The sequence below is a fragment of the Mustelus asterias genome, chromosome 11 (assembly GCF_964213995.1).
Source record: "Mustelus asterias chromosome 11, sMusAst1.hap1.1, whole genome shotgun sequence".
NCBI lineage: Eukaryota > Metazoa > Chordata > Chondrichthyes > Carcharhiniformes > Triakidae > Mustelus > Mustelus asterias.
The window spans coordinates 479692-505323 of NC_135811.1; the positions used below are offsets into that span (position 1 = coordinate 479692).

A 25632-nucleotide genomic window follows, 5' to 3' on the forward strand; every position below is an offset into this window, starting at 1 on the left:
CTCCCAAAGTATTGGGCTGAAGTGCTGGATTACTATCAAAGCAGAAGAGTGTGGATATTGGAAATCTGAAATAAAAACAGAAAATGATGGAGAAACTAAGTAGGTCAAGCAGCATCTGTGGGGGGAGAATCCTCAGTCACTGCCAGAGCTTCTGGGCTTTTCCTGCATTTTCTATTTTTACCCATGGATTACAAGCTTGGTTTTCCTCCCCGGAGTGCTCGCAGTAAAGGGAAGGTGTTTGGTGATGGATTATGGTGTTGTTTGGGACCATTTTGGTGCTGTGGCAGAATGGGTATGGGAGCAGCACAAGCTCAGCCCTGGATGGAGCTGGCCTGTGGGTCCAGCCCAGCTGGTTGCAATGTACAAGGTTACCAGCAGGAGGCATTGCCACCCCGCTACATGCCGGGAAGTGTAGTCTCCAGCTGAAACTCGAACTCCCAGCAGGCGCCGCGCAATGCGCACGGGCAGTGTGCAGGGCGGAGGCATGCTGGGAGATGTAGTCCACCCGCTCCATTAAGACTACAGCTCCCGGCAGGCTCGGGGCTCGCGCATGCGCACTGCAGGCGGTTCGGCCCATGGTTGCCTGTGCGGAGGGGGAAGCGCGCGGAGCGATGTCAAGATCTGAGGGGGAAGAGATGGAATTCACTGGATTCCCCACTTCGGACAGTCGCAGCAGCTCGGCCGGGAACAGCGAGTTTGAGTCCTGGCAGGAGGAGGACGAATCTTCTGAGGAAGAACTGGGACAAGATGAGGTAAAGTGAGCTGAAGTGAGTGGCGAGAGGAGCCGCGACCGGAATGAGCCGCGGTCTCGGGCCCGGGTTCACCAGCCGGCGTTTCCCGCACTTTGCTGTGTTTTGGTAAGGGCGCGGGGCCTGCCGGGATACAGGAGGAGTTAGCATTGTGCGCACGCGCGAGTCGCTAACCTCCGCGCACGAGGAACCGGTCAATCATCAGGACGCGGCGGTTACCATGGTGAAGGGGTTGAGTGGAGTGACGCGGTGGGCGGAGCCCATCATAGCCCCACCCCCACAGGATTTTGTGAATGACTCTTCAGGTTTGTAGTAAAAGCCCCACAGATTCCCTGTCATTGGCCACAAATCTCCAGGTTTAAATTCAGCTTCTGCAGCCAATACCACATCTCACTTTGATAACATTGTCTGTGGTGATGTTTGTCCCTTTATACTCTGGTTTTAAAGTCCCACGTCTCCATTTATAATGGGAATTGTGTAGAGTTGAGGCTAATTCATAGAAATCATAGAAACCCTACAGTGCAGAAGGAGGCCATTCGGCCCATCGAGTCCGCACCGACCACAATCCCACCCAGGCCCTACCCCCACATATTTACCCGCTAATCCCGCTAACCTACGCATCTCAGGACTCTAAGGGGCAATTTTTAACCTGGCCAATCAACCTAACCCGCACATCTTTGGACTGTGGGAGGAAACCGGAGCACCCGGAGGAAACCCACGCAGACACGAGGAGAATGTGCAAACTCCACACAGACAGTGACCCGAGCCGGGAATCGAACCCGGGACCCTGGAGCTGTGAAGCAGCAGTGCTAACCACTGCGCTACATTCTCCCTTTTCCACTTGTACCAGTGGTGCTGCTGCATTGCCTCTTGGTGAGAGAGAGTAATTACAGCGTGACAGTTTACCCTGGAAATTCCCATTATAACTGGGATGGGCTGAGTGGAAGTGTGTGCAGACACAAAACTTTAATAGGACACAATCACTCCGAATGTTCCCTATTTCTAGCACTAACTAGGAGAGGAATGAGAGAGTTACTGGGGGCAGCAGAGTGCCGACGTCTCTGAGAGGAGCACCATGCAGCAGGTAAACTCCAAGGCCAGTGTGACTATATGGCAAGTTTAACTATGGCAGCAAGGCAGGGGAAATCAGTTAGATACAAATCATCAAATAATTTGATGTTTCATCTCAGGATAATGAATGAAATATTTTAAATATAATATTGTTACATACTGCAAGATGTCCAAGAACTTGAAGAGGTGGAAATGAGAGTAGGTTTTGCCAGAACCAGTGTTGGTGGGTTGTCCAAACCAGCAATAATTGTCTAAATTTCATTGCTTCAGGACTGTAGTAGAATTGTCCCTGGAGCAAACAGCAACTTGGACATAATAAATGTCCCAAGCAATGCAGCATAAGGCTTCTGTTAAGCAGTAGGTGCGCTGGGCAGAGGATTTTAAATGTTCCTTTGCCGTTCTGTGAGAAAGGTACTGAGAGGATCTGTTATCTTTACAGCAGAGTATTTGTCTGGCCGACGTGAATCCGTATATTCTGTGTCCGATCTGTGGAGGCTACTTCATTGATGCAACCACCATCACAGAATGCCTGCACACATGTAAGTACAGTTACCCTGACAGAACCTTCCTCCAATAGGTCAATGCCCATCACTGTTTTGCCTCTTATTGCGCCTGTTCAGATGTATAACATAAAGATGCTGGGATTTGGTTGCAATGTATCAAGATTCAGACACATCCTAAACCATTTCACATGGAGTGAATTATTCTGTGTGGTTACTGTGGGGAATGCAGCAGTTAGTTTGTATACATCAACACAAATAGGAAGAGGCCATTCAGCCCCTCAAGCCTATTCTGCCATTCAGTTAGATCATGACATCCTCAGAAAGATTCCTGCTGTTTCATGACCTTCGACCTTTTGACCCAACAAAAATCACTCATTTTAAAGCTCCTCACAGCATTCACAACTTTTTGGTGAGAAAAAGACTTCCTGATTTCACTCCTGAATGATCCGGCTGAATTTTCAGGTCACATCCTCTTGCTCTAGATTCCCCCCCCGAGTTTTTTCTAACCTGTGTGTCTCCGGATCACTGACAGCAACTGAGTTTATAATTTTGAAGGCTGGAAGTCTCTGCCAGCAGCTTTGTTTGGAGTTTATTATTTGATTATCAGAATATTTACAGTGCATACTGATAATTTTTCCTTTATGTCTCTGTAGTCTGTAAGAGCTGCATTGTGAAACATTTTGAATACAGCAACCGTTGTCCAAAGTGCAACATTATTGTCCATCAGACCCAACCGCTGTACAACATAAGGTGAGTGGAATAAGGGTGGGAGCGGGGGGGAGTGGAGTGGAGAGTGGGGTGCAGGGAGCCGTGTGGGAGCGGGGGCGAAGGTGAGGTACGGGGAGCAGGAGGAGGATGGGAAACAGTGAGTGTGGAGAAGGATAAATGTGTGAGCATCGAAACAGGAGAGTGTTATTTGTTCTCTCCAGCTTGCCTGGTTAGCCATGATCCTGTTGAATAGTTAATCTGCCATTCAACCCCAAGAAGCCACCTTTCCCCATATTCCTTCATTCAGTTTTAAATCCAGCAGCTGATCCACCATTAATGGCCACTGTAGAAGCTCCAAACCTTCATCCTCCTGGAGGGTCTCCCTCCAATTGTGTGTTTCCTATTTTCACTCCTGGAGACTCTAATTTTAAGCCTGTGCTTTCAGTCCTAAACTTACCAATCAGCAGAAATATTTCCTTCCTCTCTACATACCAACACAGGTATTTGGAGCAGGAACCCCTCGTGCTGCTCCCCTTTACAATAACAAATATACAGATACAAGGTACAGATGCTCTAGGAAAGATAGAACAGGAGGTAAGAGAGGAGGGGGAGTTGCACTTTTGATTAGGGAAAGCATCATGGCTGCACTGAGAGGGGATATATCCGAGGGTTCGGCCACTCAGTCGATATGGGTAGAACTGAGAAATAAGAAGGGGGAAATCACTTTGATAGGGTTGTACTACAGGCCCCCAAATAGTCGGTGGAAAATTGAGCAGCAAATGTGTAAGGAGATTACAGACAGCACCAAGAAAAATAGGGTGATAATAGTCGGAGATTTTAATTTCCCAACATTGACTGGGACAGCCATAGCATTAGAGGGTTGGATGGAGAGAAATTTGTTGAGTGTATTCAGGAGGAATTTCTCATTCAGTATGTGGATGGCCCGACTAGAGAGGGGGCAAAACCTGACCTCCTCTTGGGAAATAAGGAAGGGCAGGTGACAGAAGTGTTAGTGAGGGATCACTTTGGGACCAGTGACCATAATTCTATTGGTTTTGAGATAGCTATGGAGAATGATAGGTCTGGCCCAAAAGTTAATATTCTAAATTGGGGCAAGACCAATTTTGATGGTATCAGGCAGGAACTTTCAAAAGTTAATTGGGGGAGTCTGTGGGAAGGCAAAGGGACGCCTGGTAAGTGGGAGGCTTTCAAAAGTGTGTTAAACCAGGGTTCAGGGTAAACACAACCCTCTTAGAGTGAAGGGCAAGGCTGGTAGAAGTAGGGAACCCTGGATGACTCGGGATATTGAGGCCCTGGTCAAGAAGAAGAAAGAGGCGCATGACAGGCATAGGCAGCTGGGATCAAGTGAATCCCTTGAAGAGTATAGGGCGTGTAGGAGTAGAGTTAAGAGAGAAATCAGGTGGGCAAAAAGGGGACACGAGATTGTTTTGGCAGATCAGGCAAAGGAGAATCCAAAGAGCTTCTACAAATACATAAAGTGCAAAAGAGTTACAAGGGAGAGAGTAGGGCCTCTTAAGGATCAACAAGGTCATCTATGTGCGGATCCACAAGAGATGGGTGAGATCCTAAATGAATATTTCTCATCAGTGTTTACTGTTGAGAAAAGCATGGATGTTAGGAAACTTGGGGAAATAAATAGTGATGTCTCAAGGAGTGTACATATTACAGAGAAGGAGATGCTGGAAGTCTGAAAGCGCATCAAGGTAGATAAATCCCCGGGACCTGATGAAGTGTATCCCAGGACATTGTGGGAGGCTTGGGAGGAAATTGCGGGTCCCCTAGCCGAGATATTTGAATCATCGATAGTCACGGGTGAGGTGCCTGAAGATTGGAGGGTGGAAAATGTTGTGCCTTTGTTTAAGAAGGGCTGCAGGGAAAAGCCTGGGAATTACAGGCCAGTGAGCCTCACATCTGTGGTGGGTAAGTTGTTGGAAGGTATTTTGAGAGACAGGATCTACAGGCATTTAGAGGCGCAAGGACTGATTAGGGACAATCAGCAGGGCTTTGTGAGTGGAAAATCATGTCTCTCAAATTTGATTGAGCTTTTTGAAGGGGTAACCAAGAAGGTAGATGAGGGCAGTGCAGTTGATGTTGTCTACATGGACTTTAGCAAGGCCTTTGATAAGGTACCGCATGGTAGGTTGTTGCATAATGTTAAATCTCACGGGATCCAGGGTGAGGTATCTAAATGGATACAAACTTGGCTTCTTGACAGAAGCCAGAGTGTGGTTGTAGAGAATTGTTTTTCAAACTGGAGGCCTGTGACCAGCGGTGTGCCTCCGGGATCAGTGCTGGGTCCACTGTTATTAGTCATTTATATTAATGATTTGGATGAGAATATAGGAGGCATGGTTAGTACGTTTGCAGATGACACTAAGATTGGTGGCATAGTGGACAGTGAAGAAAGTTATCTCCGATTGCAACAGGATCTTCATCAATTGGGCCAATGGGCTGACGAATGGCAGATGGAGTTTAATTTAGACAAATGCAAGGTGATGCATTTTGGTAGATTGAACCAGGGCAGGACTTACTCAGTTAATGGTAGGGCGTTGGGGAGAGTTACAGAACAAAGAGATCTAGAGGTACATGTTCATAGCTCCTTGAAAGTGGAGTCACAGGTGGACAGAGTGGTGAAGAAGGCATTCGGCATGCTTGGTTTCACCGGTCAGAACATTGAATACAGGAGTTGGAATGTCTTGTTGAAGTTGTACAAGACATTGGTAAGGCCACACTTGGAATCTATGTGCAATTCTGGTCACCCTATTATAGAAAGGATATTATTAAACTAGAAAGAGTGCAGAAAAAATTTACTAGGATGCTATCGGAACTTGATGGATTGAGTTATAAGGAGAGGCTGGACAGACTGGGACTTTTTTCCCTGGAGCGTAGGAGGCTGAGGGGTGACCTTATAGAGGTCTATAAAATAATGAGGGGCACAAATCAGCTAGATAGTCAATATATTTTCCCAAAGGTAGGGGGAGTCTAAAACTAGAGAGCATAGGTTTAAGGTGAGAGGGGAGAGATACAAAAGTGTCCAGAGGGGCAATTTTTTCACAGAGGGTGGTGAGTGTCTGGAACAAGTTGCCAGAGGTAGTAGTAGAGGCGGGTACAATTTTGTCTTTTAAAAAGCATTTAGATAGTTACATGGGTACGATGGGTATAGAGGGATATGGGCCAAAGCGGGCAATTGGGATTAACTTAGGGGTTTAAAAAAAAAAAGGGCAGCATGGACAAGTTGGGCTGAAGGGCCTGTTTCCATGCTGTAAACCTCTATGGCTGATCAGTTTTTGAACCTCAACCTCCCATTCCTGCCTATCCCCAATAAACTTTCACCCTCTCGTTAATCAAGAATCTGTCGACCTTAAAGATATGATGTTGAGATGCCGGCGTTGGACTGGGGTAAGCACCGTAAGAAGTCTCACAACACCAGGATAAAGTCCAACAGGTTTATTTGGTATTACGAGCTTTTGGAGCGTTGCCCCTTCATCGGGTGATAAAATAAACAGATAAACCTGTTGGACTTTAACCTAGTGTTGTGAGACTTCGTACTGAACCTTAAAGATATTCAAGGATTCAATCACCTTTTTGAGGAAGAGAATTCCGAAGTCTCTCAATCTCCCCTCATCTCTGTCCCAAATGTTTATTTAAATATCTATAGAAACTGTTACTATTTGTCTTTGAGGGAAGAGATTGCAGAGCCTCTGGCGATGATCTTTGCGTCGTCGGTGGAAACGGGAGAGGTTCCGGAGGATTGGAGGATTGCGGATGTGGTTCCTATATTCAAGAAAGGGAATAGGGATAGCCCAGGAAATTACCGACTGGTGAGTCTAACCTCAGTGGTTGGTAAGTTGATGGAGAAGATCCTGAGGGACAGGATTTATGAACATTTAGAGAAGTTTAGTATGCTCAAAAGTAGTCAGCACGGCTTTGTCAAAGGCAAATCGTGCCTTACGAGCCTGGTGGAGTTCTTTGAAAATGTGACTAAACACATTGACGAAGGAAAAGCGGTAGATGTGGTTTACATGGACTTCAGCAAGGCGTTCGATAAGGTCCCCCATGCAAGACTTCTCGAGAAAGTGAGAGGGCATGGGATCCAAGGGGCTGTTGCCTTGTGGATCCAGAACTGGCTTGCTTGCAGAAGGCAGAGAGTGGTTGTAGATGGGTCTTTTTCTGAATGGAGGTCAGTCACCAGTGGAGTGCCCCAGGGATCTGTTCTGGGATCCTTGATGTTTGTCATTTTCATAAATGACCTGGATGAGGAAGTGGAGGGATGGGTTGGGAAGTTTGCCGACAACACGAAGGTTGGTGGTGTTGTGGATAGTTTGGAGGGATGTCAGAAGCTGCAGCGTGACATAGATAGGATGCAAGACTGGGCGGAGAAGTGGCAGAGGGACTTCAACCCGGATAAATGTGTAGTGGTCCATTTTGGCAGGTCAAATGGGATGAAGGAGTATAATATCAAGGGTAAGACTCTTAGCAGTGTAGAGGATCAGAAGGACCTTGGGGTCCGGGTCCATAAGACTCTTAAATTGGCCTCGCAGGTAGAGGAGGTGGTTAAGAAGGCGTATAGTGTTCTGGCTTTCATCAATCAAGGGTTTGAGTTTAGGAGTTGGGAGATAATGATGCAGCTTTATAAGACCCTCGTCAGACCCACTTGGAGTACTGTGCTCAGTTCTGGTCGCCTCATTACAGGAGGGATGTGGAAATTATTGAAAGGGTGCAGAGAAGATTTACAAGGATGTTGCCTGGATTGGTTGGCATGCTCTATGAGGGTAGGCTGAGGGAGCTCGGTCTTTTCTCCTTGGAGAGACGAAGGATGAGAGGTGACCTGATAGAGGTGTACAAGATGTTGAGAGGTATAGATCAGGTGGATTCTTGGAGGCTTTTTCCCAGGGCTGAAATGGCTGCTACGAGAGGACACAGGTTTAAGGTGCTGGGGAGTAGGTACAGAGGAGATGTCAGGGGTAAGTTTTTCACTCAGAGGGTGGTGGGTGCGTGGAATCGGCTGCCGTCAGTGGTGGTGGGGGCAAACTCGATAGGGTCTTTTAAGAGACTTCTGGATGAGTCCATGGGTATTAATAGGATTGAGGGTTATAGGTAAACCTATGTATAAGCCTAGGTAGGTAGGGACATGACCGGCGCAACTTGTGGGCCGAAGGGCCTGTTTGTGCTGTAACTTTTCTATGTTCTATGTTTATATTTCCAGCCGCCTTTCTCTCACACTCTAATATTTTCTCTTCTTCTTAATCTTTTAGTTATTTGCTGTTTTTTATATTTTATGCAATCTTCTGACCTGCCACTCACCTTTGCACAACTACAAGCTTTTTCTTTATGCTTACACCGGTTATAATTATAGAGGTTGATAATGTGTTTAACTTCTTTAGTTAACTGCAGAGGGTGGATCCCCTCCTTTGAATTTTTATTTTGTGTTGGAATGTGTATTCTGAATTATCAATTTAAATATCTGCATCTCTATTGACCTATCCCTTAACCTAAATTGCCAATTTGTTTTAGCCAGCTCTGCTTTCATGCCCTTTTAATTGTCCTGATTTAAATTTAAAATACGAGTATTAGACCCAGTTTTCTCTCCCTCAAACTGAATGTAAAATTCACTCACATTATGATCACTGCTACCTTCACTCTGTGGTCATTAATGAACCCTATCTCATTGCACAATGACTGGTCTAGTATAGCCTGCTCCCTGATTGGCTCCAGAACCTGCTGATCTAAGAAATTATCGCAAAAACATTCTATTAATTTGTCATCTACACTACCTTTGCCCTTCTGATTATTCCAGTCTGTTAAATTAAAATTCCCCATTATCGCCAAATCTTTCTAACAAGTTCCCACCACATCTTCTTTGATACCTTGTCCTACCATGTGATTGGGGGTGATCTCTGTATCAGTCCCTCAAGCAATTTCTTGCCTTTATCAATGCTCATTTCAAGCCAAGCAGTTTTTATATCCTTGTTTCCTGAATTTAAGTAATCCCTCTTTATTGTGCTAATATTGTCTTTCCACCCCTCTACCTTTTGCTCACTTCCTAAAGCTCACATACCCTTCAATGTTCAGGTCCCAATCTATGCCATTCTACAGCCATGTCTATGTAATGACTATTAGATTGTACTTAATCATCAGTTCATCTGTTCTGTTTTGAATGCTACATGCATTCAGATACAGAGCTTTAGGTTTTTTCCTTTTATTATTTTTGTAATCTCTATCTTATCTTATGGTTTACTGTTAGACTTGTACTCTTTATCCATTCCTCTCATGATCTGTTTATCATTTCCCATAATACTTTACTCTCTTAGCTTGTCTCTACTCTTTGATGAACCACATTTTCCTACATTTGTCCCTTTGCCCCCACTATTTAGTTTATAAATTGTTCTACTTACCTAGTTGTGTGATTCATAAGAACACGCATCCCAGTACGGTTTAGGTGCAGTCAGTCCCAGTGGTACAGCCCTCACTTTCCCAGTACTGGTGTCAGTGCCCCGTGAACCAAAACCCACTTCTCCCTACCTATCCTTAAACCACACATTCATCTCTCTAATCTTATTTGCCCTATGCCAATTTGGAGAAATTATTATCTTTGAGGTTCTGCTTTTAATTTGGTGCCTTGCTTTCCAGAGTGACAATGCAGAACCTCTTTCCTCATCCTGCCAATGTCATTGCTACCTACAGGGACCACAATTGGATCCCTGAGCAGGCAACACAGCCGTCTGGACTCTCATTCTTTGCTGCAGAATCATTCCCCCTCACTATATCGTCCTCTATACCATTATGTTCCTGTTTATTCCTCCCGCTTGAATGGCTTCCTGTATTATGGTGCCACGGCCACCTTCTGGATCAGTCTTTTATGTGGCACCTTGTCAAACGCCTTCTGGATGTCTAGATATACCACATCCACAGGTTCCCCACGATCCACCTTGCTGGTTACGTCCTCAAAGAACTCGAGCAAGTTTGTCAAGCATGTCTTTCTCTTTTTAAAACCATGCTGACAATGGTGGATTGAACTTTGTCTTTCCAAGTGTTCAGTCATCTCCTCCTTAATGATTGGTTCCAGCAACTTCCCCACCACAGAGATCAAGCTAACCGGCCTATAGTTTCCTACTTTTTGCCTCTCTCCCTTTTTGAATAAGGGCGTCACATTAGCGAGTTTCCAATCCACCGGGACCAGAATCCAAGGAATTTTGAGATATCGCAACCAATGCATCCACTATCTCTGCTGCCACCTCCTTTAATACCCTCGGGTGCCGGCCATCAGGTCCCGGAGACTCATCTGCTTTTAATCCCAATGGTTTATTCAATACCTTCTCCCTGGTGATGGTTATTGCACCAAGTTGCTCTGCATTAATTACAGTTTTTGAAAAATTTTCATTATTCTCTACCGTGAAGACAGAGGCAAAATATCAGTTCAGTGCCTCTCTGTGTGTTCCCCATTACAATAAAAATGACAATAAAACCAAGTCTTTTCCAGGATACATGATGTGTCTGTATCTTGATGTGGAGATGCCGGCGTTGGACTGGGGTAAACACAGTAAGAAGTCTCACAACACGAGGTTAAAGTCCAACAGGTGCTCCTACTGGAGCAGCCACTTTTTATAACGAGGACATTGGAAAGCCACAGGTCAGAGCTGGTAATTGGCCAGAGTCCAGAATTCAGGAATACACGAGCAATTATAGTTTTGAATTTGATTACAAGTAATTCGCACATACCAATCAAGGTACAGGAGTTATCTTTGTCCATTCATAGCTATTGATTAAGGTTACCTCATTCATAAGGTACAGATATTAAAACCAATCACTATCATCACATACCTGCTTAATTATAATATTCAATCAGGATGAAGACTTAATCATGTTGGCTGACCTAATTCATCACTGTGACACGTTATCATTGATGTCTCAGTTTGTGTCGGAGTATGACACGCTTCCTGCTATGTCCAGATGTCTGATTTAATGAATTCTCTCAGACTAAAGACCTTGATGCCTATCTGTGTCGACTTTTATAAAGATCTCTGTTTTTTTCTCATAGCAGCTTATATGATTTTTAAAGTTGTGAGATTATTAACCCTTTCAGCCCCGATATCATTCTGCTAATTTCACCTGTGTGGTGCCTGGATTGGATTCAGTTCTCCGGAAGGGACCTGTTCGAGGCTCCTTGTATACAAAGCATTGCTTCCTCTCCTTTGCTCCGGAAGGGACCTGTTCGAGGCTCCTTGTATACAAAGCATTGCTTCCTCTCCTTTGCTCCGGTAGGGACCTGTTCGAGGCTCCTTGTATACAAAGCATTGCTTCCTCTCCTTTGCTCCGGAAGGGACCTGTTCGAGGCTCCTTGTATACAAAGCATTGCTTCCTCTCCTTTGCTCCGGAAGGGACCTGTTCGAGGCTCCTTGTATACAAAGCATTGCTTCCTCTCCTTTGCTCCGGAAGGGACCTGTTCGAGGCTCCTTGTATACAAAGCATTGCTTCCTCTCCTTTGCTCCGGAAGGGACCTGTTCGAGGCTCCTTGTATACAAAGCATTGCTTCCTCTCCTTTGCTCCGGAAGGGACCTGTTCGAGGCTCCTTGTATACAAAGCATTGCTTCCTCTCCTTTGCTCCGGAAGGGACCTGTTCGAGGCTCCTTGTATACAAAGCATTGCTTCCTCTCCTTTGCTCCGGAAGGGACCTGTTCGAGGCTCCTTGTATACAAAGCATTGCTTCCTCTCCTTTGCTCCGGAAGGGACCTGTTCGAGGCTCCTTGTATACAAAGCATTGCTTCCTCTCCTTTGCTCCGGAAGGGACCTGTTCGAGGCTCCTTGTATACAAAGCATTGCTTCCTCTCCTTTGCTCCGGAAGGGACCTGTTCGAGGCTCCTTGTATACAAAGCATTGCTTCCTCTCCTTTGCTCCGGAAGGGACCTGTTCGAGGCTCCTTGTATACAAAGCATTGCTTCCTCTCCTTTGCTCCGGAAGGGACCTGTTCGAGGCTCCTTGTATACAAAGCATTGCTTCCTCTCCTTTGCTCCGGAAGGGACCTGTTCGAGGCTCCTTGTATACAAAGCATTGCTTCCTCTCCTTTGCTTTCTTACCTTCTTTCAGATAAAAGCTGACATTTCATTTGCTTTTCAGATTACTTTTTATAACAAAGCACTTGCTCTTAGCGATTCAGCACTCAGACACTCAAATTCATTCAGATACACACGGCAACCTGTCTCTCACGATTAAGAAAGTGATGTCAACTTGACATTAAAATCCAGAGTGGATGAGCTCTCACTTTCTCACATTGACTGTGGTACACAGCACTGTGGATGTACCTACAGCACAGGGACTTGCCCCTTCTTGGGGCAATTGGGAATGGACAGTAAATGTTGGCCTAGACAGCAATGCTCACATGCCATAAATGAATTTTTAAAATAATTGAACTCCCTGCCATAGTTTTACCCACTTAGTCATTTTTAATTAATGTGTGATACTGTGTGTTTTTTTTGATTCTTCTAGACTGGATAGAAAATTACAAGATATCGTTTACAAGCTGGTGCCCAACTTAGAAAGCAGTAAGTGATGGTGATCACTGTAAGCAAGTTTTCAAGAATATTGGCTTGTTTTTCTCTGATAGTCAAGGATAGGATGAGTGCCCTGAGCCATAATCTTTACTCTGTCCATTTTGGATGCAACAGTTCCCAGTTCAGCAAGTTCTGTGTGCGTGAGAAATGGAAATACCAGAACAATGCAGTAAAGGTTCTCATTACTGTTTGCTGAGGTAAAAGGTTAACTTGCCAGATAAACAACAGCAAGACTCTGCGTTGTTTCCACAAAATGGCACATCAAAAGTAAAGTAAAGTTTATTTATTAGTCACAAGTAAGGCTTATATTAACACTGCAATGAAGTTACTGTGAAATTCCCCTAGTATCAGAGCTGGACGGTGCGGTGGCACAGTGGTTAGCACTGCTGCCTCACAGCTCAGGGACCTGGATTCGATTCTGGCCTAGGGTGACTGCCTGTGTAGAGTCTGCACATTCTCCCGTGTGTGGAGTCATAGAGGTTTACAACATGGAAACAGGCCCTTCGGCCCAACTTGTCCATGCTGCCCTTTTTTTTTAAAACCTCTAAGCTAATCCCAATTGCCCGCATTTGGCCCATATCCCTCTATACCCATCGTACCCATGTAACTATCTAAATGCTTTTTAAAAGATAAAATTGTATCTGCCTCTACTACTACCTCTGGCAGCTTGTTCCAGACACTCACCACCCTCTGTGTGAAAAAATTGCCCCTCTGGACACTTTTGTATCTCTCCCCTCTCACCTTAAACCTATGCCGTCTAGTTTTAGACTCCCCTAACTTTGGGAAAAGATATTGACTATCTACCTTGTCTATGCCCCTCATTATTTTATACCTCTATAAGGTCACCCCTCAGCTTCCTACGCTCCAGAGAAAAAAGTCCCAGTCTATTCAGCCTCTCCTTATAACACAATCCATCAAGTCCCGGAAGCATCCTAGTAAATTCTCCCCGTGTGTGGAGTCTGCACATTCTCCCCGTGTGTGGAGTCTGCATATTCTCCCCGTGTCTGTGTGGGTTTCCTCTGGGTGCTCGGTTTTTCTCCCACAGTCCAAAGATGTGCAGGTTAGGTGGATTGGCCATGCTGAATTGTCCCTTAGTGCCCAAAGATGTGTAGGTTAGGTGGATTGGCCATGCTAAATACATGTAAGCGTGACTAATAAATAAACTTTACTTTACTTTTGATGTGCCATTTTGTGGAAACAACGCAGAGTCTTGCTGTTGTTTATCTGGCAAGTTAACCTTTTACCTCAGTAAACAGTAATGAGAACCTTTACATGGATGAGGTGGAGGGTAGGCCTTGGGTGGAATGCTCTGTCGGAGCGTTGGTGCAGACTCGATGGGCCAAATGCCTCCTGCACTGTAGGGATTCTATGGGTGTAATGGACATTAAGGAGTTAATGTCACTGTCCCAATCTGGGTTAATGGACATTGGAGGTTAACATCTGCATTCCAGTCAGAGATAAGCTTTGGCTCTAACCTTCACTGGTGGAGTCTTGGTTTACTCACCTCACCAGTCAGTGGTTAACACTGTAAGAATTTAAAAGTTAAATTCTCTCATTCTGATGGTTAGTCACTGAGTGACGTGAACTTCTTTGTATTCAGATGAGAAAAAGCGGCTTCATGATTTCTACAGAGAGAGGGGACTTGAGGTTCCGAAACCAGGTGAGTTCTCAAAACTGTGCTTCAGGTGCCTAGGTTCTTCCTGTTACTGGCTTCTGGATTCTGGTAGCATGTTGTGTGTGTGGAATGTGCTGAAACATAGAAACTAGGAGCAGGAACAGGCCATTTGGGCCTTTGGGCCTGCTCTGCCATTCAATATGATCATGGCTGTTCCTCTATCTCAGTGTCATATTCCCGCTTTCTCCCCATTCCCCTTGATGCCATTAAAATCTTTTTAAAAATCTATCTCTTTCTTGAATACATTCAGAGACTTGGCTTCCACAGCATTCTGTGGGAGAGAATTCCACAGGTTCACTGCCCCTTAAATGAAGAAATCTTTCCTCATCTCAGTCTTAAATAGTCCACCCCATATCCTGAGGTTATGTGCCGTGGTTCTAGATACACCAACCAGGGAAAACATCCTCCTTGCATCTAGTCGGTTGGGGATTGGGGGGCCGGTGGTGATAGATCGGGGTGCCTGCACAATGGTGCCCCTACAGCTCAACAGCCAGCTTCACCCACTCCCCCTGCTGCTACCAAGTAGAACAAGTGCCCGTAATCAGACTGAACATTTCATGTTGATGAGAGAGATCAGCATCCAGTTGGTGTGAAAGTGTCTGATTCAATCTTGTTAGTTTCAGTGTAACTGTGCTTTACTGGAGCTGGACTGGCCTTGGGTGATTTCTTTTTATTATCCAGTTGTAGACAGAGAATCTCCTGCACCAACTTCTCTTCTTGCTCCAGTGCCATTACTTCCATGTGTCCCAAGGATCTATTCTCCATGGCCTCCTTTTTCTTGTCTAAATGTTGCTCCTCTAAAACACTGTCTGAAACACAGCGCCAGGTTCCATATCTATGCTGACAAACCCCCGCTCAATCTCCCCCCTCAACTCTTTCTAATTTGTTTCATTAGCTGCTGAAACTTTGACCCGTGCCTTTTTACCGATAATTTTCACCACTCTAGTGCGCTGTTACCGATTTTCCCATCTTCCGTCCTACATGAACTTGTGCTTGTCCAAAGCTCTGCTACCTGTATCCTAACTCACGCCAAGTCCTAGAACCATAGAACCATAGAAAATTACAGCTCAGAAACAGGCCTTTTGGCCCCTCTTGTCTGTGCCGAACCATTTTATGCCTAGTCCCACTGACCTGCACTTGGACCATATCCCTCCACACCCCTCTCATCCATGAACCCGTCCACGTTTTTCTTAAATGTTAAAAGTGACCCTGCATTTACCACTTTATCTGGCAGCTCATTCCACACTCCCACCACTCTCTGCGTGAAGAAGCCCCCCCTAATATTCCCTTTAAACTTTTCTCCTTTCACCCTTAACCCATGCCCTCTGGTTTTTTTCTCCCGTAGCCTCATTGGAAAAAGCCTGCTTGCATTCACTCTATCTATACCCATCAAAATCTTATACACCTCTATCAAATCTCCCCTCAATCTTCTACGCTCCAGGGAATAAAGTCCCAACCTATTCAATCTCTCTCTGTAACTCAGCTTCTCAAGTCCCGGCAACATCCTTGTGAACCTTCTCTGCACTCTTTCAATCTTATTTACATCCTTCCTGTAACTAGGTGACCAAAACTGTACACAATACTCCAAATTCGGCCTCACCAATGCCTTATATAACCTTACCATAACACTCCAACTTTTATACTCGGTACTCCGATTTATAAAGGCCAATGTACCAAAGGCACTCTTTACGACCCTATCCACCTGTGACGTCACCTTTAGGGAATTCTGTACCTGTATTCCCAGATCCCTCTGTTCAACTGCACTCTTCAGAGTCCTACCATTTACCCTGTATGTTCTACTTTGATTTGTCCTTCCAAAGTGCAATATCTCACACTTGTCTGCGTTAAATTCCATTTGCCATTTTTCAGCCCATTTTTCTAGTTGGTCCAAATCCCTCTGCAAACTTTGAAAACCTTCCTCACTGTCCACTACACCTCCAATCTTTGTATCATCAGCAAACTTGCTGATCCAATTTACCACATTATCATCCAGATCATTGATATAGATGACAAACAACAATGGACCCAACACCGATCCCTGCGGCACACCACTGGTCACAGGCCTCCAGTCAGAGAAGCAATCCTCCACAACCACTCTCTGGCTTCTTCCATTGAGCCAGTGTCTTATCCAATTTACTACCTCCCCATGTATACCTAGCGACTGAACCTTCCTAACTAACCTCCCATGAGGGACCTTGTCAAAGGCCTTGCTGAAATCCAGGTAGACAACATCCACTGCCTTCCCTTCATCCACTTTCCTGGTAACCTCCTCGAAAAACTCTAATAGATTGGTCAAACATGACCTACCACGCACAAAGCCATGTTGACTCTCCCTAATAAGTCCCTGTCTATCCAAATATTTGTAGATCCTATCCCGTATCACACCTTCCAATAACTTGCCCACCACCGACGTCAAACTTACTGGCCGATAATTTCCCGGATTTCTTTTGGAACCTTTTTTAAACAACGGAACAACATGAGCCACCCTCCAATCATCCGGCACCTCCCCCGTGAATACTGACATTTTAAATATGTCTGCCAGGGCCCCTGCAAGTTCAACACTAGCTTCCCTCAAGGTCCGTGGGAATACCCTGTCCGGTCCTGGGGATTTATCCACTGTGATTTGCCTCAAGACAGTGAGCACCTCCTCCCCTTTAATCTGTAAAGGTTCCATGGCCTCCCTACCAGTTTGCCCTATTTCCGTAGACTCCATGCCCATTTTCTCAGTAAATACGGATGCAAAAAAACCATTTAGTATCTCCCCCATCTCTTTTGGTTCCATACACAGTCTACCACTCTGGTCTTCAAGAGGACCAATTTTATCCCTCACTATCCTTTTGCTCCTAACATACCTATAGAAGCTCTTTGCATTTTCCTTCACTCTGTCTGCCAAAGCAACCTCATGTCTTCTTTTAGCCCTCCTGATTTCCCTCTTAAGTAGCTAAAGTACCTGTTCATTCATCACCTCTGTGCTCGTTGACCTCTGTAAGCTCCCAGTGCAGCAAAGCCTCCCTTTTATAATTCTTATCCTTGTTTTCAAATCTCTCCACAGCCCTCACACCGGTCCTTTCTGTAATTTCCGACAGTCCTTTGAGATCTCGTGCTTCTCCAATTCTGGTCTCTTGAGCATCACCGATTTTAATTTTTTAAAATTCATTTGTGGGACATGGGTGTCGCTGGCTGCAGTAAGAGTTTTAAGGATATGGGGTGGACTATTTAAGACTGAGATGAGGAAAGATTTCTTCATTTAAGGGGCAGTGAACCTGTGGAATTCTCTCCCACGGAATGCTGTGGAAGCCAAGTCTCTGAATGTATTCAAGAAAGAGATAGATTTTTAAAAAGATTTTAATGGCATCAAGGGGAATGGGGAGAAAGCGGGAATATGACACTTAAAGTCCATCAGGTTTATTTGGTAGCAAACACCATTAGCTTTCGGAGTGCTGCTCCTTCGTCAGATGGAGTGGAAATGTGCTCTCAAACAGGGCACAGAGACACAAAATCAAGTTACAGAATACTGATTAGAATGCGAATCCCTACAGCCAGCCAGATCTTAAAGATACAGACAATGTGGGTGGAGGGAGCATTAAGCACAGGTTAAAGAGATGTGTATTGTCTCCAGACAGGACAGCTAGTGAGATTCTGCAAGTCCAGGAGGCAAGCTGTGGGGGTTACTGATAATGTGACATAAATCCAACATCCCGGTTTAGGCCGTCCTCATGTGTGCGGAACTTGGCTATCAGTTTCTGCTCAGCGACTCTGCGTTGTCGTGTGTCGTGAAGGCCGCCTTGGAGAACGCTTACCTGAAGATCAGAGGCTGAATGCCCATGACACGACACACGACAGCGCAGAGTCGCTGAGCAGAAACTGATAGCCAAGTTCCGCACACATGAGGACGGCCTAAACCGGGATGTTGGATTTATCTCACATTATCAGTAACCCCCACAGCTTGCCTCCTGGACTTGCAGGCTGTCCTGTCTGGAGACAATACACATCTCTTTAACCTGTGCTTAATGCTCCCTCCACCCACATTGTCTGTATCTTTAAGATCTGGTTGGCTGTAGGGATTCGCATTCTAATCAGTATTCTGTAACTTGATTTTTGTGTCTCTGTGCCCTGTTTGAGAGCACATTTCCACTCCATCTGACGAAGGAGCAGCGCTCCGAAAGCTAATGGTGTTTGCTAACAAATAAACCGGTTGGACTTTAACCTGGTGTTGTTAAAACTCTTACTGTGTTCACCCCAGTCCAACGCCGGCATCTCCACATCGTTGCTGGCTGGCCAGCATTTATTGCCCATCCCTAGTTGCCTGAGGGCAGTTGAGAGTCAACCACATTGCTGTGGCTCTGGAGTCATATGTAGGCCAGACTGAGTAAGGACGGCAGTTTTCCTTCCTAAAAGGGCACTGGTGAACCAGATGGGATTTTCCGACAATCAAAAATGGTTTCATGGTCATCAGTAGATTCTTAATTCCAGATTTTTTTTATTGAATTCAAATTCCACCATCTGCCGTGGTGGGATTCGAACCCTGGTCCCCAGAACGTTAGCTGAATTTCTGGATTAAGTGTCTGGCGATAATACCACTAGGCCGTCACCTCCCCAAATATTCCTCCACTTTTGGCGATGATATCTTCACCTGCAAGAACCTCGACTTTGGAATTGCCTCCAAAACCTTCCTACCACTCTCTACTCTTAGTCGCGGTTAAAGTTTACCTCTTTGTCCAAGCCCTAATATCTCCTTTTGTAGCCTGGTGTTAAAATCTGTTTGAAAATCCCTCCTTGGGACAATTTACTGTGCTGACCATAAGACAGAGGAGCAGAATTAGGCCACTTGGCCCATTGAGTCTGCTCCGCTATTCAATCATGGCTGATATTTTTCTCATCCCCATTCTCCTGCCTTTTTCCCATAATCCCTGATCCCCTTATTAATCAAGAACCTATCTATCTCTGTCTTAAAGACACTCAATGACCCGGCCTCCACAGCCTTCTGCGGCAAAGAGTTCCGCAGATTCACCACTCTCTGGCTGAAGAAATTCCTCCTCATCTCTGTTTTAAAGGATTGTCCTTTAGCCTGAGGTTGTGCCCTCTGGTTCTAGTTTTTCCTACTAGTGGAAACATCCTCTCCATGTCCAATGACTATAAAATGTAGGTTGTTTCTGCTGATGAGCTATTTTGACTCGTGACGATTTTGTGTGTTTTGTGGCTGTCCAGTTGTCCAGGTTTCCAGCAATGGTAAAGTGAGCCGTATCCGATCGCTGGGTAAGAAGCTGGCGTTACCCATGGTTCCCTTGGACCGTCCTTCACCTCACCTTGAGATCTCATTGGTGCTCGAGTTCATTGGGTAAGTACCAGCTCATAACTAGCACTGATTTACAGGCAGCAAACCTGAGCTCCAAATGAGTCATCATTGAAACTCCTTGTAACATTTTAAGCCAAATATGTAAGTTAATCACTCAGCTCGACGGGTAACACTGGATCTGAGTTAAAGCACAGTAAGAAGTCTCATGACACCAGGTTAAAGTCCAACAGGTTTATTTGGTAGCACAAGCCACAAGCTTTCGGAGTACTGCCCCTTCAACACAGCAGTCGACACAGCTGTCTGGACTCTTGTGCCTTGCTGCAGAGAACAGTGTCAATTCCCCCTCACTATACTGTCCCCTACTACAGCTGTGTTCCTTTTTGCTCCCCCCACTTGAATGGCTTCCTGTACCATGGTGCTGTGGTCAGTCATTTCTGCATCCCCCACTCTCATCCATACAAGCTGAGAGAACCCAAACCTATTGGACAAAAGCTGAGCCCCCTGTGCTGCTGCCCTCGGGAACCTCTTCCCTCCCTCACTTGCAGACACACTCCTGTCCTGACCACTGACCAAATCACAAGACCCGTTCTTATGAGCTGTGGCTCCCTCTTGGTAAAAGCATCCAGATAACTTTCCCCCTCCCTGATGTGTAGCGCTGTCTGCAGCTCATCCTCCTTCTCAATGACTCTGAGCAAAGCCCCTCAAGCCGCAGATACTCACTAGATGTGTTTACTCTTGCTTGTCCTGCCATCCTTAATGTGCCTTTATTAATGTCTCATTTAAAAATATATATATTTTATTAACCTCAGCACCTGTTTGTGTTCTTTTTAAATGTTAGCAATAGAAAGACACTAACCACTTCCACATACTCACCAGCGAGCTCCTACCCCTGTCGTAGAGCAAGAACCGGTTCCTACAGGGTGAAAAAGTTAGAGAAACAAAGGAACACCTTCCCTTCTCACCAAACTTCCTTAAATCATGTTCCTCCAGCACTCTGTTCAAAGTCACACTGAAATGTCTATTTAAATATCCTTCTGAAACAAAGGACCCATTAAAACCATTTTAATCTGCTTTCCTTAATTAGCTAACTTCACCTGCTCTTCCAGAAGAACCCTGAAACCCTGCGAAAGGCTGAGAAATTTAGACAGTAAATTTCAATTAAATGCTAAATAGAAACAAAATTAGATTTTTGCTGACATTAACCCATCCTTACTCACCCAAACTGCCAGCAATCAATCACCTGTCCTGCCGTCATTAATGTGTTTTAATTAATTACTTAATAATCATAGAATCCCTACAGTGCAGGAGGAGGCCATTTGGCCCATTGAGTCTGCACCGACCACAATCCCACCAAGCCCCTATCCCCATATCTCCACTAATTTACCCTGCTAGTCCCCCTGAATCTAAGGGGCAATTTATTATGGCCAATCAACCTAACCCACACATCTTTGGACTGTGGGAGGAAACCAGAGCACCCGGAGGAAACCCACGCAGACACGGGGAGAATGTGCAAACTCCACACAGACAGTGACCCAAGGCTGGAATTGAACCCGGGTCCCTGGTGCTGTGAGGCAGCCGTGCGAACTACTGTGCCATCATGCTGCTCGCAAATATTATTTATTTACCTTTTTAATAAATTTTACTAACTTTACCAGCTTAATACTATTTGGGACGGACCATCATCAATCCCTCAGCCAATGTGAGCAATATCAGTGATTCTATCATTATCACATTGCTGTTTGTGGAGGTTTTTACACCCACATTGGCTGGGATTTGCTGCTCCCTTTCAACTCGGGAGGGTTTGGCAACGAGAGCAAAAAATGTTGCTGGAAGACCAAACTGGCATTTCAGTACGGCGTAAAAGCAGGAAGAGATTGTCCCCTCCCCCTGTCAGTGGCAGGCTGCATTTCCCACCATTCCCATTCAATGTCGGCAACCTCATTGTAAAAATTAGTGTCTCATTATTGGGCCCATACCCCCACGTCAAATAATACATCCAAAGAACAACACAAAGAACAGTACAGCACAGGAAACAGGCCCTTCGGCCCTCCAAGCCTGTGCCGCTCATTGGTCCAACTGGACCATTCGTTTGTATCCCTCCATTCCCAGACTGCTCATGTGACTATCCAGGTAAGTCTTAAACGATGTCAGCGTGTCTGCCTCCACCACCCTACTTGGCAGCGCATTCCAGGCCCCCACCACTCTCTGTGTAAAATACGTCCCTCTGATATCTGAGTTATACTTCGCCCCTCTCACCTTGAGCCCGTGACCCCTCGTGATCGTCACCTCCGACCTGGGAAAAAGCTTCCCACTGTTCACCTTATCTATACCCTTCATAATTTTGTACACCTCTATTAGATCTCCCCTCATTCTCCGTCTTTCCAGGGAGAACAAGCTCAGTTTACCCAATCTCTCCTCATAGCTAAGACCCTCCATACCAGGCAACATCCTGATAAACCTTCTCTGCACTTTCTCTAAAGCCTCCACGTCCTTCTGGTAGTGCGGCGACCAGAACTGGACGCAGTACTCCAAATGTGGCCTAACCAGCGTTCTATACAGCTGCAACATCAGACTCCAGCTTTTATACTCTATACCCTGTCCTATAAAGGCAAGCATACCATATGCCTTCTTCACCACCTTCTCCACCTGTGCTGCCACCTTCAAGGATTTGTGGACTTGCACACCTAGATCCCACAGGGTGTGATGTCAGAATGGCGCAAAGCACAACAGGCCTCCGAAGGCATGCCGTACTCCCAGGAGATCTCTGAGGTTGCCGCAGGCTCGCGGGCACAGGGTAATGCCAGGGGGCCAGGTTAATGCCACACTATATGACTGAAAAAGCCTCCATTGCCGTCAACAGCCTCCACACCGCTTTTCCTGCCCATCATCAGCCTTTGCCCATATCGGAGATACTCTTGCCCATTGGCTGATGCAGTTCCAACAGTAACTACATTTTGAAGGGACCTCAGTGACTGAAGTGCTTTGGAATGTCCTGAAATCATGAAAGATGCTACAGAACTATAAATTCTTAGTTCATTTGCATGGGTATATGTGTACATATAAAACACACATTCTGCATATGTGAAATTAATCAGAAAATGCTGGAAACATCCATCTGTCAGGATATGTCAAGACAAGCCCTTATATCAGGTGAGGCTTCTTGTTTTCTGCCGATTGCTGCCTAGTTATCTGCCAGGGGACCAGGTTGTTTGATGCTTGGTTGAGTGAATGTGCCTTAATGGAGGCAGACAGGAGCTCATGCTGGATAAACTATCGGCCTCCTGCTCAATCATGCAGCAAGCCGTACTCAGGGCTGTGGCCTCCAGACTTCGTAAGATGCTGTAAAGTCAAACTCATAACACAACCTCCCAAGGCAGCTCCAGTCATTATATCTAGAAACAAGGTAGGAGATTTGTAAAGGTAGATAAATGGAACGCAGAATATTACTTCACATTAAGCAGGACTGTAGGAGCAGAGGTTAAATTTAAAATTGATAAAAGGGAGAGCTGACTTTCTCCCAAGGCAAGGAATATTGTGAAGAGATTGTAAGGTGGTTAGCTCTGAATGCAGTTGGATGCTACAAAGAACAAAGAAAACTACAGCACAGGAACAGGCCCTTCGGCCCTCCAAGAATGCACCGACCATGCTGCCCGACTTAACTAAAACTCCCTATCCTTCTGGGGACCATATCCCTCTATTCCCATCCTATTCATTATTTGTCAAGACCCCCCCCCTTAAAAGTCACTACCGTATCCGCTTCCACTACCTCCCCTGACAGCGAGTTCCAGGCACCCACTACTCTGTGTAGAAAATCTGCCTCGTACATCTCCTTTAAACCTTGCCCCTTGCACCTTAAACCTGTGCCCCCGAGTAATTGATTCTTCCACCCTGGGAAGAAGCTTCTGACTATTCACTCTGTCCATGTCTCTCATAATCTTGTAGACTTCTAGCAGGTTGCCCCTCAACCTCCGTCGTTCCAGTGAGAACAAACCAAGTTTCTCCAACCTCTCTTCATAGCTAATGCCCTCCATACCAGGCAACATCCTGGTAAATCTTTTCTGTACCCTCTCCAAAGCCTCCACATCTTTCTGGTAGTGTGGCGAACCAGAATTGAACACGAGATTCCAAGTGTGGCCTAACTAAGGTTCTATAAAGCTGCAACATGACTTGCCAATTTTTAAACTCAATACCCTAGCCGATGAAGGCAAGCATGCCGTATGCCTTCTTGACTACCTTCTCCACCTGCATTGCCACTTTCAGTGACCTGTGCACCTGTACACCCAGATCCCTCTGCCTATCCATACTCTTAAGGGTTCTGCCATTTACTGTATATTTCCTATTTGTATTTCCAAAATGCATTACTTCACATTTGTACGGATTAAACTCCATCTGCCATCTCTCCGCCCAAGTCTCCAACTGATCTATATCCTGCTGTATCCTCTGATGGCCCTCATCGCTATCCGCAAATCCACCAACCTTTGTGTCGTCCGCAAACTTACTAATCAAACCAGTTACATTTTCCTCCAAATCATTTATATATATTACAAACCTCAAAGGTCCCAGCACTGATCCCTGAGGAACACCACTTGTCACAGCCCTCCATTCAGAAACGCACCTTCCACTGCTACCCTCTGTCTTCTATGACCGAGCCAGTTTTGTATCCACCTTGCCAGCTCACCTCTGATCCCATGCGACACTGTGATGATACAGGAATCTGGTGGGATGATTTTTAAATGGTGAAAATGGCCTTTTCTGTCTCCTGACACTGTGTCTAGCTCCCTGTGAATTCTTTAAGGTGAACTGTTAATGTCAGAATTTAACCGAGTTTAGTGTTTGAATTTGAGCAGCAGAAACACCTCGTGCGCTGTCAATTCTTACTTAGCCCCAGCTGATGGTTTTCTCTTGGATTGATTTTGGTGACAGTAATGAACAGTTCAGAGAGGAGGCTCCAGTCTCTGGGATGATGTTTGCCTCTGGTTTGCCAAGTTGCACATGGTACCCTGCCGGTTGCAGCTCTCAGGATGCTGCTCCTGACGCAGGCTGGGATGAGAGGCACTGTTCATATTACATTGCAGTGTTGCAATTCTGGCTCAAAGAACACATGATCATTAGGAATTAAATAATGGTTTCATTAACTTGTAAGATTTTTAACCATTGTGCCTCAAAATAAGTTCTTTCATCCGGTTGTGCTAACTTGTCCTGTCTATTCTTTGGTTGCTGTGTTTAGATTTCTAGATGCAGTTTTTCTTGGTGCCCAGTAGGTGGCTGCAGACACCATGGGGTTTGTCAGAGACTAACTTGCAGTCTGCCCAACCCAGTCTTGGAGAGCTGGGTTTTTTTGGGAACAGAAAGTTGTTTGCGACATTTGTGTAATGTTAATTACAGAAATTGTAAGTAGTTAATAAATTCTTCACAAAACTGCATGGCTACCCATTGCCTCACAGCTTTGTACTGGACTCCCGATGTTAGTTACTGCCGTCTTCGATGGGTGTCCTGCCTTTATGGTGGTTGCTACAGATGATAGCCTGAAGTCGATATGATATCGGCTAAACTCTCAGGCCCTCCGCAAGAACACCAGCTGCTGCGTATACGGAGTAATTGCCATATTTTCACCAGCACCTTCTCAAGCCACATCAGACCCAAAACTAGATCTCTGGGAGCAACAAGGAGTAGGTTTTAGGGGCGGCACGGTGGCACAGTGGTTAGCACAGCTGCCTCACAGCGCCAGGGACCCGGGTTCAAATCCTGGCCTATGGTGACTGTCTGCGTGGAGTGTGTACATTCTCCCCATATCTGCATGGGTTTCCTCCAAGTGCTCCAGTTTTCTCCCACGCTCCAAAGATGTGCGGGTTAACATAGAAACAAGAAACAATGGCTGATCTGCCATTAATTTTGATCATGGCTGATCATCGAATTCAATATCCTGATCCCCCCCTTCCCCCCCATATCCCTTGATCTCTTTAGCCCTAAGAGCTATATCCAACTTCTTCTTGAAATCAGACAACATTTTGGCCTCAACTACATTCTGTAAAAGTGAATTCCACACATTCACCACCCTCTG

General features: G+C 45.5%; 1 protein-coding gene across 4 annotated transcripts in view; it reads left to right on the top strand.

Annotated features, from left to right (window-relative positions):
• Nucleotides 1-552: 552 nt before the first annotated feature.
• Nucleotides 553-25632, top strand: part of pcgf6 (polycomb group ring finger 6) — a 104461-nt gene continuing 79381 nt past the window's right edge. For 2 of the 4 annotated variants that reach the window (XR_013498960.1, XM_078222982.1), the window contains exons 1-6: nucleotides 563-752; nucleotides 2260-2359; nucleotides 2977-3073; nucleotides 12536-12591; nucleotides 14201-14260; nucleotides 19484-19613. Coding sequence is in view for 3 of the 4 variants with exons in the window: in XM_078222982.1 (XP_078079108.1) it covers nucleotides 576-752; nucleotides 2260-2359; nucleotides 2977-3073; nucleotides 12536-12591; nucleotides 14201-14260; nucleotides 19484-19613 (620 nt within the window). In the remaining variant the exon portion in view is untranslated. Of the gene's footprint in view, nucleotides 753-2259; nucleotides 2360-2976; nucleotides 3074-12535; nucleotides 12592-14200; nucleotides 14261-19483; nucleotides 19614-25632 lie in introns of all 4 variants that reach the window. The other 2 variants (XM_078222981.1, XM_078222983.1) reach the window with 2 other exon arrangements.